This window comes from Mastacembelus armatus, chromosome 21 (assembly GCF_900324485.2).
Source record: "Mastacembelus armatus chromosome 21, fMasArm1.2, whole genome shotgun sequence".
NCBI classification, from domain to species: Eukaryota; Metazoa; Chordata; class Actinopteri; order Synbranchiformes; family Mastacembelidae; genus Mastacembelus; species Mastacembelus armatus.
In genome coordinates, this window is record NC_046653.1 from 20,023,928 (window position 1) to 20,041,146 (window position 17,219).

General features: G+C 42.7%; 1 protein-coding gene across 1 annotated transcript; it reads right to left on the minus strand.

The window, feature by feature from the left end:
• Positions 1 to 6,691: 6,691 nt before the first annotated feature.
• Positions 6,692 to 7,618, minus strand: LOC113123741 (olfactory receptor 6N2-like). The gene has a single exon (XM_026295995.1). The coding sequence runs from the start codon at positions 7,616 to 7,618 to the stop codon at positions 6,692 to 6,694; it is 927 nt and encodes a 308-aa protein (XP_026151780.1).
• Positions 7,619 to 17,219: the final 9,601 nt, after the last annotated feature.

The following is a 17,219-nucleotide window of genomic DNA, read 5'->3' on the forward strand; positions in this document are numbered from 1 at the left end:
TAAACTTCTCCAACCAAAGCAGTAATGCAGATCATATAGCAAACATTCATAAATAATAGCTGAGAAAACAAGTGTCACTGTGAGGACTGCAGTAACAGGTTACCTGTGTTGGACTGTCTCATTCATTCACTGACACCACAGTCAGAAAGTGTTTGAGTCTGTGGAAGGTTTTTATCAGGCTGTGAAGACCCTCAACGGGTCTCATTAAACTCTCGACTGACATGTAAACAACTTCTTGCTTGACTCCTGAGGCAGCTGACGGGTACCATCAGGCCAAGCGTGCTAATCATATGGTGACAAAGGCAAAATGTTGAGTCTGGGAGGAGTTCGGTGAGGCCATGGAGGAAGAGTGTTGGTCAGCCTCGAGGAAATTCTGGCAAACCATCCGGTGCCTCAGGAGAGGGGAAGCAGTGCTGTGCCAACACTGTTTACAGTGGAGGTGGGGAGATACTGACCTTAAATGGGGACATTGTCGGTCCGGGGGCCTTTGCTAAGGGTTGTCCATTCTTTGTACGAGTGGAGCAGGAGCTTGGTTCACATTGCCGGCAGTAAGTCAGACCTGTTCCTAATGCATGTTGGACTTCGGCAGGGCTGCCCTTAGTCACCAGTTCTGTTCTTTATTTTTTTTACAGAATTCCTAGGTGCCAGGAGTGGGAGCCACCGGATTCCATCTCTATTTTGTCCTGTTGGCTTCACTGAGCCAGGAACTTCAGCATGCACTGGAAAAGTTTGTATCTGAGTGTGAAGTGGCTGGTATGAGAATCAGCACCTCCATGCCCTACCAGAAGGAGGCCCCATGGACCTAGGACATGTTGGAGGGACTATGACTCTCGAGTGGCCTGGGAAATCATCAGTATTCCTCAGTAAGAGCTGGAGGAAGTATCTAGGGAGCGTATGGTATGAAGTTGGGGAATCTCTGCTTAGACCACTGCACCCCACACCAGCCAAGAAAAAAGCAGCAGAAAACGGATGGATGAAGGAATGGAAAACCAAGGTCAGGAAACTATTGTGAGACAAACTATTTTCAATTTACTTTTACATTTATAGTTAAGGAAACAAAAATTAGAAAATGGGTCATTTGATAGTCAACTTGTAAGTTAAACTGCTAAGGTAGATTTTTTTTAATCACTACATGATTAGCACTTTTATTGAAATACACATGAATGCTATTATTAAAGAGAATATAAAACTAACCACCACAAATATGTGTGATCTGAATGCAGCAGAAGTTTAGTTGGCTTTAGAGACAACAGGGTCCTGCTGTTGTGCGTCTCTTTGGGGTTCCTTGGACTGCAATGAAGACTAGCCAGCAGTAACACAACTGTATTTGAACACAACTAAGTCTTTTTACACTGGATCAGAGACAGGGGAAAAAACATACAGGCAGTATCTTGACACACTGCCACTGAGCAAACACATCCACTCCCAGAGGGTTATTGTCCTGTGCCCACAGAGAAAGACACTTTAAACATTGCACATGCGCTGTGTCACACTGGAAGAAACTTCCAGCAGAACCGGGCTCAGTTTGGGCGGCCATCTGCCTCGACAGGTTGGGGTGAGTGGACAGAGGAGAGAGAAAAGAGCGATGATAACAAATGGACACTGCAGGTTTGTGCGGCTTTGCACCTTTACATTCCCCCTCAGGCCAACACGGATGCCGCACTCAAGGAACTGTGTGGGCATCTATGCAAACAGGAGACCATGCACCCCAAAGCAGTGTTCTGCTCCTGCTCCTGCCTACTTACAAGCAGAAGCTGAAACGAGAAACACCTGTCCTCAGGACTATTCACCTTTGGTCGGACCAATCGGATTCTATGTTACAGGACTGTTTTGATCAGGTTGACTGGGATATGTTCCGAGCTGCATCCGATTAAGACATCAGTGTTTACACATAGACTGTCAAATGCTTCATAAGGAAGTGCATAGAAGACGTTGTACCGACCAAAACAATTAGAACCTACCCAAATCTGAAACGCCAATGTTTGCGCGGCTCTCAATGTTCGAACCTCCACCTTTAATTCCGACAATGCGGATTAATACAAGCAAGCCAGCTATGCCCCCCACAAAACTATCAAGACACCAATACAAAGACAAGATTGAAGCACAATTCACCACTTCCAACTACAGAGACATGTGACTCCACAACATCACAGATTACAAGGATCGCAGACACCCTGCTGCAAACACCTCTATCTCACTGCCTGACGAGCTCAACGCCTTCTACGCTCGTTTCGAAGTCAGCGGCTCCTCCCCCATACAGAGCGCTCCCCTGGCCGAGTCTGCTGAGGTCAGCTCACTCTCTGTGTCTGCAGCGGATGTTACCTGTTCTCTCTGGCACGTGAACATCCGGGGTCCCTTCACTGACATTTTTAACCTCTCCCTCTTCCTATCTGTTGTCCCTTAATGTTTCAAAACATCCACCATTGTGCCAATACATTAGGCACCCAAAGCTTCTTGCTTGAATGACTGGCGCCCTGTTGCTCTGACTCCCGTCACCATTAAGTGCTTTGAGATGCTTATCAGAGATCACATCTGCTCTGTATTACCACCATCACTCAACCCACTGCAGTTCACCTACCGCAAGAACCGCTCCACTGACGATGCAATTGCCTTCACCCTGCACACTGAACAATTCCCTGTGCAGCTGGATCCTGGACTTCCTGAAAAGCAGACGTGCAAGTGGTCAGAGTTGGCAGCATCACCTCCCCACTGACCCTTAACACTGGAGCCCCACAGTGTGTTCTGTCCTCTCCTGTACATGTATGCCTGTGTAGCCACACACAGCTCCAATATCATCATCAAATTTGGGGATGACACGATTGTAGGTCTGATCACCGACAATGATGAATCAGCCTACAGAGAACAGGTGTGCACCCTGACTAACTGGTGCCACAACAACCACCCCTCTCTGAAGATCAACAAGACCAAGGAGCTGGTGGTGGATCTAAGGAGGCGGACCGGTGAGCACCCCCCCCCCCCCCCCCCATTACCATCAATGGGACTCCAGTGTATCACATCAATAGCTTCAAGTCACCTAGACTACTCACACACAGTCAATAGTAAGGAAGGCCCACCAGCGTCTCTTCTTCCTCAGGCAACTGAAGAAATTTGGTCTGAGCTCAAAAATCCTCACAGTTCTACAGTTGCACTGTGAAGAGCATCCTGACTGGCTGCATCAACGCCTGGTATGGGAAATGCACTGCTCTCAATCGGAAAGTCCTGCAGAGAATAGTTAAAATGGTCCAGCACATCACTGGAGGTGAGTTTCCCTCCATCCAGGACATCTACACTCAGAAATGTGTGAGGAAAGCACAGAAGATCATCAGAGACTCCTGCCACCCAAGTCATGAACTATTCTTGCTGCTACCATCTCTCAGACGGTACCCCAGCATCAGGACGCGCACCAGCAGAATGCGAGACAGCTTCTTCTCGCAGGCCATCAGATTGCTGAACTCCAGATAGTAGACTAAACTCATCCACCCCCACCCCCCACACTGGATTCCATCTACATACCAGCCACACTGACTCTGGCAGCACTGTAGCATGTCTTGCACTACATAGCTTACAGCTCTGCACTAACTGCCCTGAACTACACTAAAACACTAACAGTATGCGCCACCGCAAGTCAATTACAAATTGATACATACATTTTTAAGTCTCTCCAGTATACTGAGCGTCATGTGTAAATACGGAAATGTGTATATTGTGTATTGTGTACAAATCGTCTGTGTATCGTAATGTGTGTATTGTGTGAAATGTGTATATTGTTATTTATGTACATTGTTGATTTTTACACCTTGCTGCTTGTACTGTCATGGCACAGAGTCTTGTACCTAAGAATTTCACCATTGGCACACTTATCCTACATGATGTGTGACAAAGAGATTTGATTTGATTTGAAAGTTATCAAAGAAAGATCTGACAAAAGAGGATTTTTTGGAAAAACTATTAAATGTACAATTTCGATGCCATAAGTCAGAACAAGATCAAGGGTGTGACTGAAACAGTGGGTGGGTTTATTAACATTTTGAGTGAAACCAATTGAATCTAATATTGAATTAAATGCAGTGCTGAGACTATTATTTTCAACATCTACATGAACGTTAAAATCTCCTACTATAATGACTTTATCTGAACTAAGCACTAAATCAGACAGGAATTCTGGAAATTCAGTTAAAAACTCTGAGTAAGTGACAGATGGACGGTATACAATGACAAGTAGAACTGGCTTTTGAGTTAATAAGTTTGAGTGGAAGAAAAATGCTGAAACACTTTCCACACCGTGAGCTGCTTTGGCCCGTTTATGTATGCCACTCTGACTAACAGCGTCATCAAACGAAAAGATGCAACAGAGGCGAGACAGCTGAGTGATGGGGGGGTTGAGACTAAAGGTCACTGTGGATTAAACTTTCTGTAAATTGGCCCATCACACAGTTGTAATTTTATGAGAGAATGTGCACAGTTGCATGAAGCCCCCCGAGAAAATCGTTGATGACCAGCATTTGATGTTTTCCTCCTTGTCGTCAGACCTGGAACCGGGCCTGGAGAGACCTATAAGGAGCCCTGTTTGAGAAAGGCCGGGTGGAGAGGCTGACCTGTTATTGGCTCAGCCAAGATAAGTGAGAATGTGTGAATGAGGGGTTGCGTCCCAATGAAACAGGAGCTTTGGTTTCCCTTCCTAATTTCTCTGATGGTTTACCAGAACATCACTGAACTTCTCTTTGTAGTTCTTCCACACCTGGCTTTTGTGTCCCTGATCACTATTCTGTTCCAAGAGCCCCCAGGAACAGACCACGACTCCTACTGATTGGAGTGCAGCCAATTTGCATTTCATGTACTTGTGTCTTCACTGGGACACATGAGAAATTCATTCCAGAGGTGACAGTTAATAACCTGAAAGATGGGTTGTCAGCCAGTTGTTCACACACGTTTGGGTCTGTGCAGAACCCTACATGTATTGAAATGTTTTCTTAAGATTCATTCTTTTGTTTTTAAGTTGTAGCATTGTCATCTTGTAGAATGTCTCCTTCCAGTATATTTATGTTACTGGTTAACAGTTATTGATACTATACTGTGTAAGTATAACCTGAACACACAAGATATCCACCTTTCTTCTCTCCATCGTATCAGTCATCTCTCTACTTTTCCCTGACAAAGTCCCTACATTCAGAGTCCCTACTCTAAGTCCTACACTCCTGCCTTTCCTCTTCTCTCTTTGCCTGTTAACATGCCTTCATGACTACCAACAATAGTCCAATTTCCCCTGACACCCTGTAGGTCAACAGCACCAGTGGCGGTTGTTGTTAACCCGGGCCGGTATGGAAGTCATATTTGTGATTTGCATGTTTGATTTGGCTGAAATTATGTCGGATGCTTGATTTACCCGGCCTGGGACTGGCACATGAAGACACTGGATTGTGCCCCTCTGTGGTTGCATTTCCTGGCAAACCTGTCATATTATGTAGAAATCAAACTGACCTGACTTCGCACAGAAGTCCACAGCTGATGTAAGGATGCTGTAATGAGTGTCATTAGTGGAGCCGCCTCTCATGAGATCAACCTGCACTGTGGTGAACAACAGGCCAAGACTCAGGGGACAGGCCTGACTGCAGCCAGTCTGCACACAGCTAATTATGACCCAGTGCCCACAGCAAGCGACTCTCGTGGGCCTTTTACCTCTGTAATCAGAAAGATATGTCAGGATTATCCAACACTGTCACAGACACTCTTGATGACTGTTGTGGCTCTTGGCACCAGATAGTTTTCTGTTTAATTTCCTGGGATTTCCACAGCAAGTTAAGATGGTCAACACATCATTAAGTTTTTTGTCTTCTGAGAACAATTAAACACAGATAGAGGAAAACTTTTAACAGCATACTTTTTGTTTGCTCCAGAGATCTTTGTTGATGCTTCCCATTTGACTGTAATTCCCACAATAATAAAGTTAGAGATGGTCAATAGGTCATTAGGTTTTGTGTCCTTTGAGACCAATTAAACACATTACACAACTGCTGCCAGATATTTTCCCAGTACGATTCAACAACAGCAATTCCTAATGACAGTAATTATAGTGCTACTGTCATAATAACCATCTACTTTTTAAAAAAGTTATACAAAACAACTTGTGTTGATCTGATCTCACGGCTCATTAAAACTAATAAACTGGACAAAGTTCAGTGAGTAAAGAAACTGTGGACTCACATTAACAAAAGTTAAGAATTAATTTGTTTACTGTTACTGCAACTAAACAAAAACTCTTTTAGACAAAGGCCTTCTTTCTTTCTTTCTTTCTTTCTTTCTTTCTTTCTTTCCTTCCTTCTTTCCTTCTTTCTTTCTTTCTTTCTTTCTTTCTTTCTTTCTTTCTTTCTTTCTTTCTTTTTAGCGTTAAAATTGTGGAGCAGTGGGGGTTTGGAGATGTGAGTTATCAGTCGTCAGTTCGATTCCTGTCCCGGCAAGATTCGATCTGGGTGTAGCAAGTGAAAAAGCAGCAACATTTGAAATATTTCTCTTCACCTTTTGACCTTTATGGGCTTAATCAACACAACTACAGTCACTGATTCCAACATGAATGCGCATGCATGTCTATGATACTGTTTACAAACTAATCCATTAAATGTCTGTGAAGAAACCACATCTCTGCATTATCACTACAGATGGAATTGACTGTACATTAGTTAACAGTGTGGATATATTAGTGTGATTTGACCTGAAACAACAACTTCTTCAGGTGTTTAGAGATTTCCTTCATCTTTAGTCCATAAATGACTGGATTGAACAGAGGGTGATAGGTGATCATTTGTAAAGCCATTACTAAACGAGCAGTTTTTGGAAAATCTGATTCCAGTTTGACTATAATAATATCATAATTAACAAAACAAGAAAAGCCAATTAAAACCAGCAGGTGAGGTAAACAGGTCTGAGCAGCTTTGTTTCTGACTGTTTTACAGCTTCGGTAGGATATAAGAAGTATCCTGGTGTATGTGAAGAGGATGAAAACCAAAGGGAGCAGTGCAATGTTTAAAAGGACAAATACACCATATAGAGACATTGCTACTGAGCTCATACACTGAAGTGTGTAAATTGAATTGTTGCAAAAAAAACCTTTCAGGCTAAAACTACACAGTTTTATGTTAGCATTCAGAGCAACTGACACTGCAATTTCAAAAGCAGGCACAAGCCAAGCTAAAAGCAGCAAGACGTTAACAGTTGTTTTTGTCATGATAGTTGGATACTGCAGAGGTTTACATATAGACACATACCTGTCATAGGACATGGCTGCCAACAGTAAAAACTCTGAACCAGCAAGACAGTAATATATGAAAGCTTGGAAGAGACAGAGTGGATAAGTTGTGATCTGTTTTTCAGATAAAAAGTCTATCAGTAGTTTTGGGTAGATATTAGTGCTGAAAAGAACAGAGTTCAGTAACAAAGCTGCAATGAAAATGTACATAGGCTCATGGAGGTTTTTGTGAATCACTATCAGACACACAATAGTTGAATTAGTGCAGATTATTAGAATATATGCTGTAAACATGATCACAAAATAAAGATATCTGTATCTGTGCATTTCTACATAACCATCAATAGTTATATATGTTATATTGAATCTATCATCCATTAAACTTCTCCAACCAAAGTGTTAATCAGTAATGCAGATCATATAGCAAACATTCATAAATAATAACTGAGAAAACAAGTGTCACTGTGAGGACTGCAGTAACAGGTTACCTGTGTTGGACTGTCTCATTCATTCACTGACACCACAGTCAGAAAGTGTTTGAGTCTGTGGAAGGTTTTTATCAGGCTGTGAAGACCCTCAACGGGTCTCATTAAACTCTCGACTGACATGTAAACAACCTCAGGAAACTCAGCAGTTGTAACCCAAAGGTGTTGTTAGACCTCTTCACAGGGTGGTGCACCCTCAGTACATTTTTCTATGCTTCAGTGTGTGACCATGTTGCTACGTGGTATTATGTTATGTTGGTAATGTTTTCAGTGCAACATTTTCTCAGTTTGCCTTATTCTTTCCACCTGAATGATGACTATTTGAGAACCAAGTCTTTGTAAGACCCAAGATGTGGATTTCAATCCTTGACTGTTTCCTTGGGTTTTGTGGTTTGTAATGGAAAAATGAGTTTCAATGATTGATTATTCTTACTGATTATGATTTTTCTTACTGTATTCTTGGTTTTTCAGGTTTCACAGGTTTTCATTTACAAGTTGATTCACAGAGTTCACTAAGGCTCATGTGTTTTTCATAATCATATCTGATGTTTATGTTCTTCTTGACCTAGTATAGTCTGACACTACAGGACACAGTGTTCTAAAGGATGTTAGTGAGGAGTATCTGGGAGAAAGGTTCCTTAGGACACTAGGTGTGAGTAAGGGCAAGTATAACAGAGCACGCCCAGGATGGAGTTTTAACTGTCAAATGAAAATAGAGTTTTAGAATATAGCCTTATTAGCGAATCACTTTGTAGAAGAATAGGGAAATACAGACTTAATTATCTGATTATGAGAATGATTATTTGCATTTATTTTGCATGTCTGTATAAGTAGCGGCCTCAGCCAAATAGGAGCTGAGCGACAGGGGAACAACGGAGGAAGACTCTGATCAATTATGTTCTAATCTGGTTTGCTCCTTTCTTGCAAGAAATATATTCTGAAAAGACAATCTGTCTGCACTCACTTTATTGCTCATCCAGCGGATTTTGCCACAACAATTTTGGAGATTCCACCGAGATCTGTCAAGTGGTCTTTGGGGAAGACGGGTACAGGGAATTGTCGACACCCTGAAGCATCAATCTTCACCCTCAACCTCCGCTGATAAACAGCGTAGAGACGCAGGACTGTGTGCGTCTGCCCTGATCACCACTGCCAAATCTTCGAGCTCAAAAAATTATCTTACTGGGTGAGTATATAAAATAAAATAAAATAAAATAAACTTGATAAAATGGGAATCGTTATAATTAGAATGAATTATTATTCAATGTGAAAAAAAACCAAAATGTTTTGTCACTACTTTTGTCCTGTTGGGGAGACAGTCGGACTCACGATCAGTAATTTAAGCTGATTGGGTTAGGAACCCTCGATCTAAAGCTAATTGGGTTAGGGACTCAGGGGTTAGGAACCTAGGCGCTTTAGTGTTATCCTTAGAATACGGGTCTAAACAGCCGTAGACTTCAGAACCTCTGGCTGTAGTCTACTTAATCCTAGACGTAAGAGTCCGGGACTCAGGATCATCTCCGCGGATAGTCTCTGTTCAGTTACTTTTAGTCTATCAGGGATGGGGCAAACTGAAAGTAGGGGGGCCACAAATGTGGGCCAGCATGGTCCAATAGTTGATATCATGAGGGGCAAATATGGTGACAAAGCGGTGGCATGCCTACAAACATGGATAAATGATTATGGGTCCCTGAGGGAGGTTCTTTGGGTAAAAACCATTTGGAGAAGTTGGAGGAAAGGTTAAAGGAAGCAGAAGCAAAACTGATGAAGAAAAAGACAATACCAACTAAGATTTTGCAAGACTGTAAAATGCACGAAGAATGTTTGAGACTGTGGAAGAAGGAGGTAATGTACAGGGAAAGAAAACAACAGCAAAAAGCAATGGCTAAATCTAATGAGGGTGCTAAAGGTGACAAAAAAAAGAATAAATACAGCATATATCTATATATATATATATATATATATATATATATATATATAATGTAGCAGATTACACCACCCCCAGATACTCCCAGTGCTTCTTGTCTCTATCTTCAGATTCACACAGTGCTGAAGCTGGACTCTGACCTGGACTCCTGTCTGTCAGACCCTGCATCACCACCACCACCATCATCTCCACTGCTTCCTCCACCTCTTCCACCACAATCATCCCAGGCTGAAGGAGCACAGCAGCACAGCCGTCAGACAGTCAGTGCACCAGACCCACCTCCACAGGCCACTCCATCTCCACCTACTTTCACCCCACAGCCTACCATGTTGCCTCCTCCTCCTGTGCTCTCACCACAGCTGCCTGTGCTTTCCCCACAACAACCTGTGTTCTCACCACAACTGCAGATATTGGCCCCCAATATCACCAGCACCAACTTCTGTACCTCAACCCTCATCTGGGTCGACACCAAAGTCTGATTCATCACCCAACTGGCAGGCGCCGACATTCACCGTGCCTATGGTTGAGGTTGGAGGTCCACAGGGTATGCAGCTGGTTTTCAGAGCATGGACTGAGGATGATGTTTAGGCATCAGCAAGTCACCTTCCTTCTCCAATGGATTCCGGAGAAAAGTTTGAATATCACCTGGAAGTTTTCTGTCAGGAGTTCCACCCCATAGGAGCAGAACTGAGACGTGTTTTGTCGGTAAAGTTGGAAGAGACAGAGTAGATAAGTTGTGAGGGCATGGACCATCCGGCACAGCTTGGAGAGGTTCCAAGCTCATGAGAGACACACGTAAAGAGTCACTTTCTCGACGGTCTCTGTCCTGACATTGCTGACATTGTGCGTCTAATCTGCATTGGATTGAATAAGGGAGCGCGCCTGGATAAGGTGCGAAGATATGCAGTTCATGCTGAAGAACATGGTCAGAAACAGAGAATGGAGCTTCCTTTGCCTTCAGTGTCAATGCTGCATTCTGCAACTAACCAAAATTACTACAAGCGAAAGGGGGGACGTAGAAGTCGTGGACAATGCAAAGGTAACTTCAGTAATAACAGAAGAAGCAAAGATGCCTGATGCCTGTTTCTGGTGTGGAAAAGAGGGACACTGGGCTCGAGACTGTAACTCCACATTGGGAAGATGCCCACACTGCCAAGGAACTGGACACCGTCCAGCTGAATGTCCAGTTGCACCTCATGGTAATTGACAGCAGGACAACAGGCTAGAGGACCGGCCACAGTGACTGGGTACAGAGGAGGGAGGTAACAGCACTAACACACACTGCAATGAAGACATGCTTACACTCACATGCACTGATATGCCACTAACAGCTAACTGCAATGAAGAATGCTTGCCTGCAATTGATTCAGAAATGTTGTCACAGTGTATACAGGCACTGGAGAAAAAGATTAAGCCTGAGCAAGGAACCTATGTGCATTATGAAAATGACATTCTTCACAGACTTCCAGAGCTTGTGTTAAAGGTTAATGGTGAAAATTTGAGTTTTCTTGTTGATAGTGGAGCGACAAGATCAATTATAAGAGCTTCTGTATTGTCAGTTCCTCCAACAATGGTGGGAAATTACATTTACAGTATTGGTTCTTCTAGCCAGACAGTACTTCACTAAGCCATTAACATGTACACACTTTGGGTCACGTTTTCAAGCATGATTTTATGTTGTCACCTTTGCTAGGGAGAGATTTGATGATTAAATCGATGCATTCTCAGTCTCACTAACAGATAAGCAGAAGAGACTCTTTTCTGTTTCTAACTCAGTTCCATATATCTCTCTATCCAAAGCTAAGCTTGATGAGTGGATGAGTGGAGAGATTTGGGCCCTTTTGTTAGACGTTGTCTATCTGTACACTGATTGGAGAACTGTTGATATGGATCCTGATGTGATGTATTCATTTTCAATGAAAGCTTACAGAAAGTCCTATACTTCTGTTGTGCGTGCCACATGCAGAGTTGCTTTGGTACCTGAATCTCACAGACACACATCTTGTCACACAAGATGTCTGATACTGAGTTTGCCTCGACTCCTGCACTGCAGACAGTGCCAGATACACTCTGGGCAAAACATAAATATGATGTAGGCCTTATCAAGAACTGTGAACCAGTTATGATAACATCTAAGTCTACATACAGACCCCGCAGATGCCAATATCCTCTGAACAGAGGAACAAGAGGCCATTGATGGTATTACACCTGTCTTTTGAGTTGCCTCTGCCACCCCCCGGGCCACGGCACACTTGGCCTGCTGGTACCCGTCAGCTGCCTCAGGAGTCCCACAAGCCAGCCAGATTTGGTAGGACTCCTTCTTCAGCTTGTGGTGTCCACCACCGGGTTTGGGGATTACTGCCAGGACAGGCACCAGAGACCTTACGGCTACAGCTCCGAGCTGCTGCATCGACAATGGAGGTGGAGATACATGGTCCATTTGGACTCAATGTCTCCCACGTCCCTTGGGATCTGGTTGAAGCCCTCCTGGAGATGGGAATTGAAGACCTCTCTGACAGAGGGTTTGGCCAAACATTCCCAACAGACCCTCACAATACGTTTAGGTCTGCCAAGTCCGTCCTGCTTTCTCCTCCACCAGCGGATCCAATTCACCACCAGGCGGTGATCAGTTGACAGCTCCACCCCTATCTTCACCCGAGTCTCTAAGACATACGGCCAAAGGCCATATTGCATGACCAAAAAGTCGATCATTGAGCTCCAGCCTATGGTGTCCTGGTGCCATGTGCACTGATGGACACCCTTCTGCCTGAACATGGTGTTCGTTATGGACATGCTGTGACTAGCACAGAAGTCCAAAAACAGAACACCGCTTGGGTTCAAATCAGGGAGGCCGTTCTTCCCAATCATGCCTCTCCAGGTTTCACTGTCACTTCCCACATGAGCACTGAAGTACCCCAGCAAAACAATGGAGTCCGCAGTTGGAGCAACTTTCAGCACCCGTCCCAGAGACAAAAAGGCCGGGTACTCTGCATTGCTGTTCGGCCCATAGGCTGAAACATCAGTGAGAGACCTGTCCCTGACCCGAAAGTGCAGTGAAACGACCCTCTCATTCAGGAGGGAAAACTCCAACACATGGTGGCTGAGCTGAGGAGCTATAAGCAAGCCCACACCAGCTCGCCACCTCTCACCACGAGCAACTCCAGAGTAGAGTAGAGTCCAGCCCCTCTCAAGGAGTTGGTTTCCAGAGTCCAACCTGTGTATGGAGGTGAGCCCAACTATTTCTAGTTGGTCAAGAATGATGTCATTTTTTTCTCACGGCCCTGGTTTGGAAGTTCTCACAGCTTGTTCTTGACATATCATCTGGGCAGAACTTTTTTCTCGTGTGGTGTCTGACAACTATTGTGACTGGTCCGAAATTTGAAGTAGACATGGTTAATGCAGAAATGTCATTCCCGCTTTTTCAACTGGTGATTGTCATAGCAGTGGATAGCTTTGCAGAGACGGTGAGGAAGTATGAACATCTTTATAACATATGTAAGGCATATAAACACACACAAATAAAATGGCTAATCATTCGTGGAAAGAGGTAGCCCGAACATAATGTACAGAGGAGAGAATCTGTCATAAAAGATGGCAATATCCAATATTGTATCAACTCTGTTGTAGTTTCTGTCAGATTACCACAATGCTTAGCACATATGACGTGTTGCAGTGGGAGGGTGTTCCCAAGAGTTCTGCACTTGAGCTTCCTGTGGAGTATGAAGTGTCCTGGGAAGAACTGAATTTGTTCTTGTTCTTGGCACCTCCAGAAAAAAAAACTAATTTCTCTGTTCTTGCAGCGTATGTATCAGGCTTTAGATACAATAGGACTAAGTTTACTAATGTTTCTTAATGGCTAAAAACAAGAAAGAACCAGACCTTTAACATGCATATTTGTTGACAGTTGCCTGTCAAAGGTCACACCCAAGTATAACAGTGAGCGAACCTAATTTACCAATGACCTGAGAGATCAGGTCAAAAGGTAGATCAGATTAAAAGGTAGTAAAAATATCGAATATCGTCAGCATAACAGTGATAAGACGCTCTCAAAAGCTGATGTAAACAAAGCAAATACAACAAAAATAAAACAGGGACCTTGTGGAACAACGTGTGAGAGGGACCCAACATGCCAACATCATTTGGTTTGAGACAGCAGTGGTAACAGAGAGTATAAATACAGAGAGTATTTACTATGTTCTATCTTCCTTTCTTTGAAAGCTCTGCATTTCTTCAGTAGAAGAGGCTTGTTGTGGAAAGTCTTGTTGGTTGGGAATAGAACCAACAATTGAAATTCATGTGTGGATCCCTGCCTCTTAACACATCAGCCTCCACTATGACTGCCGTTGTTTCCTTTTCTTCTTGCAAGGCTTCCAGTGATTCTTTGAGCTGAGTCACTTCAACCTTCACCTCAATCTTTCTGTTTGCAGATGCTGCCCTTGCTTGTGCTGCATTGGCTTTAGCCCTAGCTCTGACAGCTGCCATAGTAGAACTGGAGCTAGCTGAAGAGTGATAAGACTGAGCTGTAACAGATTGAACTTCCTCTTGTGTGAGGTGTTATTTTGGTTACTTATTCCCATGACAGGCCTGTGATGTGGATGTCTTTGCACTATGTGGGCTTCAACTAAACATCAATAGCTTGGTTATGCAGCAAAAGAAACACTGGATCCAACAAACACCAGAGCTGTTCAGACATTTACATACACTCAGCATGTACATACATTTTATGTCAATATTGGGCTTTTAATTTCTGAAATCTTCTTTTTCTGACGGAGAGTGACTGTACAACATGCATCTTTAGTAGAAACAAAAAATTCACTGGATCCAACAAACACCAGAGCTGTGGTTTTAGTGTTAGAACTGTAAATACAACAGAACAGAGTAATGCACTAAAATACCATCAGAGGGAGCCATAACACTTTAAACTTCACATGGTCCAGTGAAGAAGTTTTTGTGTTTTTTTTTTCAAACAGGACTCAATAAGACTTAAATTTGTGTTGAGTTTTTAGATCAGTCTTGATCCTGAATATTTTTCTTGTTAACCTATAAAACATAAGGATAAGTTAGATAAAGAAAAGCAACATTTCACATAATCCTCACACAATAGTACATACCAGCTCATTATAGGTTAATTAAAAACCCAACTAAATGAGAGAGTGACAGTTATTAAAGAGTCCGACTTACTGCCACAATGAATAATATTTAGATACATGCACATAAATCAAACCACCTTTATGTTGGACACCAAATGTGCATGTTTTTAACCCCTAACCTGTGTCTCTGACACTCTGATTTTTATCATTTTATTTTATATACAGAAGACAGATGTTGTCCTGCAGGATGGAAGATGTTTGGGTGTACTTGTTATCTCCTCTCTGTCGACCGTGGCTCCTGGAAAAAGGCAGACAGGACTGTAGAGAAAGGAGCAGATCTGGTGGTCATAGACAGTCGGGAAGAACAGGTCTTTTCTTGTCAGTTGATAGAAACAACTGGTGGGTTCTTTCGGATCTCACCACAGTAATACTGTTGATCATGGAACACTAATTCATCACTTTTCTCATTGAGTTGGTGTTTGTGGCTTTGTGTTCAGCTGGTATCAGTCTTACTTAGATAATAGGACATTTACTGTTGCTATTGGCGAAACAGTTTCTTCCTGAGTTTTGGTTTTCCGCAGGGCTCTATTCTTGATCCTATCTTACTTTCCATATATATAAATATGTTGAAGTTGACTGAGGTAATCCAGAAACATAATTTTTCTTTCCATTTAAATCTCCAATAAATTCAAGGGCTTGATAAAAGGACATTAAAAATGATTATCTACAACCGCTCAGCTCAAAAGTTGTTTATTTAAATGGCTTCAGTGACCACTAGTAAATTATTTACTACTAATTACAATAGTTTGATTAATTACAGTATATACATCCTTTACAAATAGTGCCTTATCAGAAAGTAGTATCACAATATGCCATGTGTGCACAGAACAGCTTGCAGGCTTTAGTGGGAACATAGTTCACACTGTTTAAATCCCAGTATTTTATTAAATGTGCCTTGGAAGAAATTAATGGGTTTGATTAATTATTGTTATTATTTAGCTCATGGGTCAGCAAATGCACCATCAGTCTGACACAAACAGACTGACTAACAGCAGCCGGAGTTTCTGTTCCTCAAACAACTTGTTTAGCACCAAGTGACAGAGCTCTGATGTGATGTTGATAAAAAGATGGAGAGAGTCACCGTGGATGGAACAAAAGTCAGACTGTTCCACAATAAGGTGCTCTTTCCCATTTCTAACAGTCAACACTGATCTTGGTAAAACACAACCATGATTGTACTTAAGTGTTTCTTATTGTCATCATGATGCCACAATTTTTACATACATATTTAGTAGGTAAAAGTTCAATTTGTAGTATTTGGACAGAACTAATACCAGAAATAAAATATAGTGTATATATGTTTTATAAAACACAAACATGTTATTAGTGTATAATAAATAGAAAATATAATCTGTTGCATTTTCTTAATCTTAGAAATGAGCCTTTTAAATCCACATACGGAGCAGGTCTGCTTTCAGGGTGGCAGCCATGTTGCACTGCCATGTTTCGACAGTAGCCCAGAGCAGACCAACCAAACACTGGCTCTAGACACAGAACTGCTTTTTGCTTTAATTTGATGACACATCACAGCCACCGTACCCTTGAGCCTGGAAATGGGAGGTTGGGTGGATGTTTTGTAACATACAGATTATCTGTATTCTTAATACCTTGTTACTTCCTCAAACTGTCAGAGAAACTACTGACACCATCAAGAACAAATCCTTTCACACACCACACAGCCTGGGCTGCAGAGCTGACGCCTGATAAAATAATCAACATCAATGGAGGAAATCTATGTTAATGTTTCACATCTGGACTCTGATGACAAAATAACTTCAAGAAAGCAGACAGGTAAAAATGTCCAGTCAGACAGACTGAGCTCTGAATCAATGTGTATTATTGTCTCTTCTGAATAAGGTTTCAGTCACTGGATTCACTGGTCTTTCCTGTGTTCAGGTCCCAGGAGCTCAGAGAGGAGATTTCATGGAGCTGTTGTTCTCTGTCTGGGGCTGCTCAGTGTTTTCCTGCTGGCTGGGCTCATCGGCCTCGCTGTCCACCGTGAGTCTCCTTCACACACACACACAAGTTAAAGTCAGACTGAGTGTGTTCAGACTGTGAAGCCGAATCCTGTAGCAGGATTTTGAAGTGAGCCAGTCCACTTTCTGGACAAACTGCAGTTTATTGAGGAGGTTTCCAGGTAGGTAGGCTGGGGAGGATGCTGCTGCTGTAGTTTAGTTTGACTGCAGACTGCAGAGTGGTGACATTAGTGACAAGGGTTGGTTACAGGTTAGTTAAACATAAACCTGTAGCTGAGTCATGATAATCTTTCAGAATCATGGGGCAAAATAAGAAAATGTTTAGTCTTGTAAAATACAACACCTGCATCTGTGTGTCCTGGGTCACATGAATGCAGGTGTTTTGTGTTTCACAGACATGTGTTATATCTGGACTTATTTCACTATATGGGTTTGCTGCAG

Coding starts and splice junctions, on each gene's coding strand:
- LOC113123741 (XM_026295995.1), bottom strand. CDS start 7,618: ATGGATGATAGATTCAATATAACATATATAACTATTGATGGTTATGTA.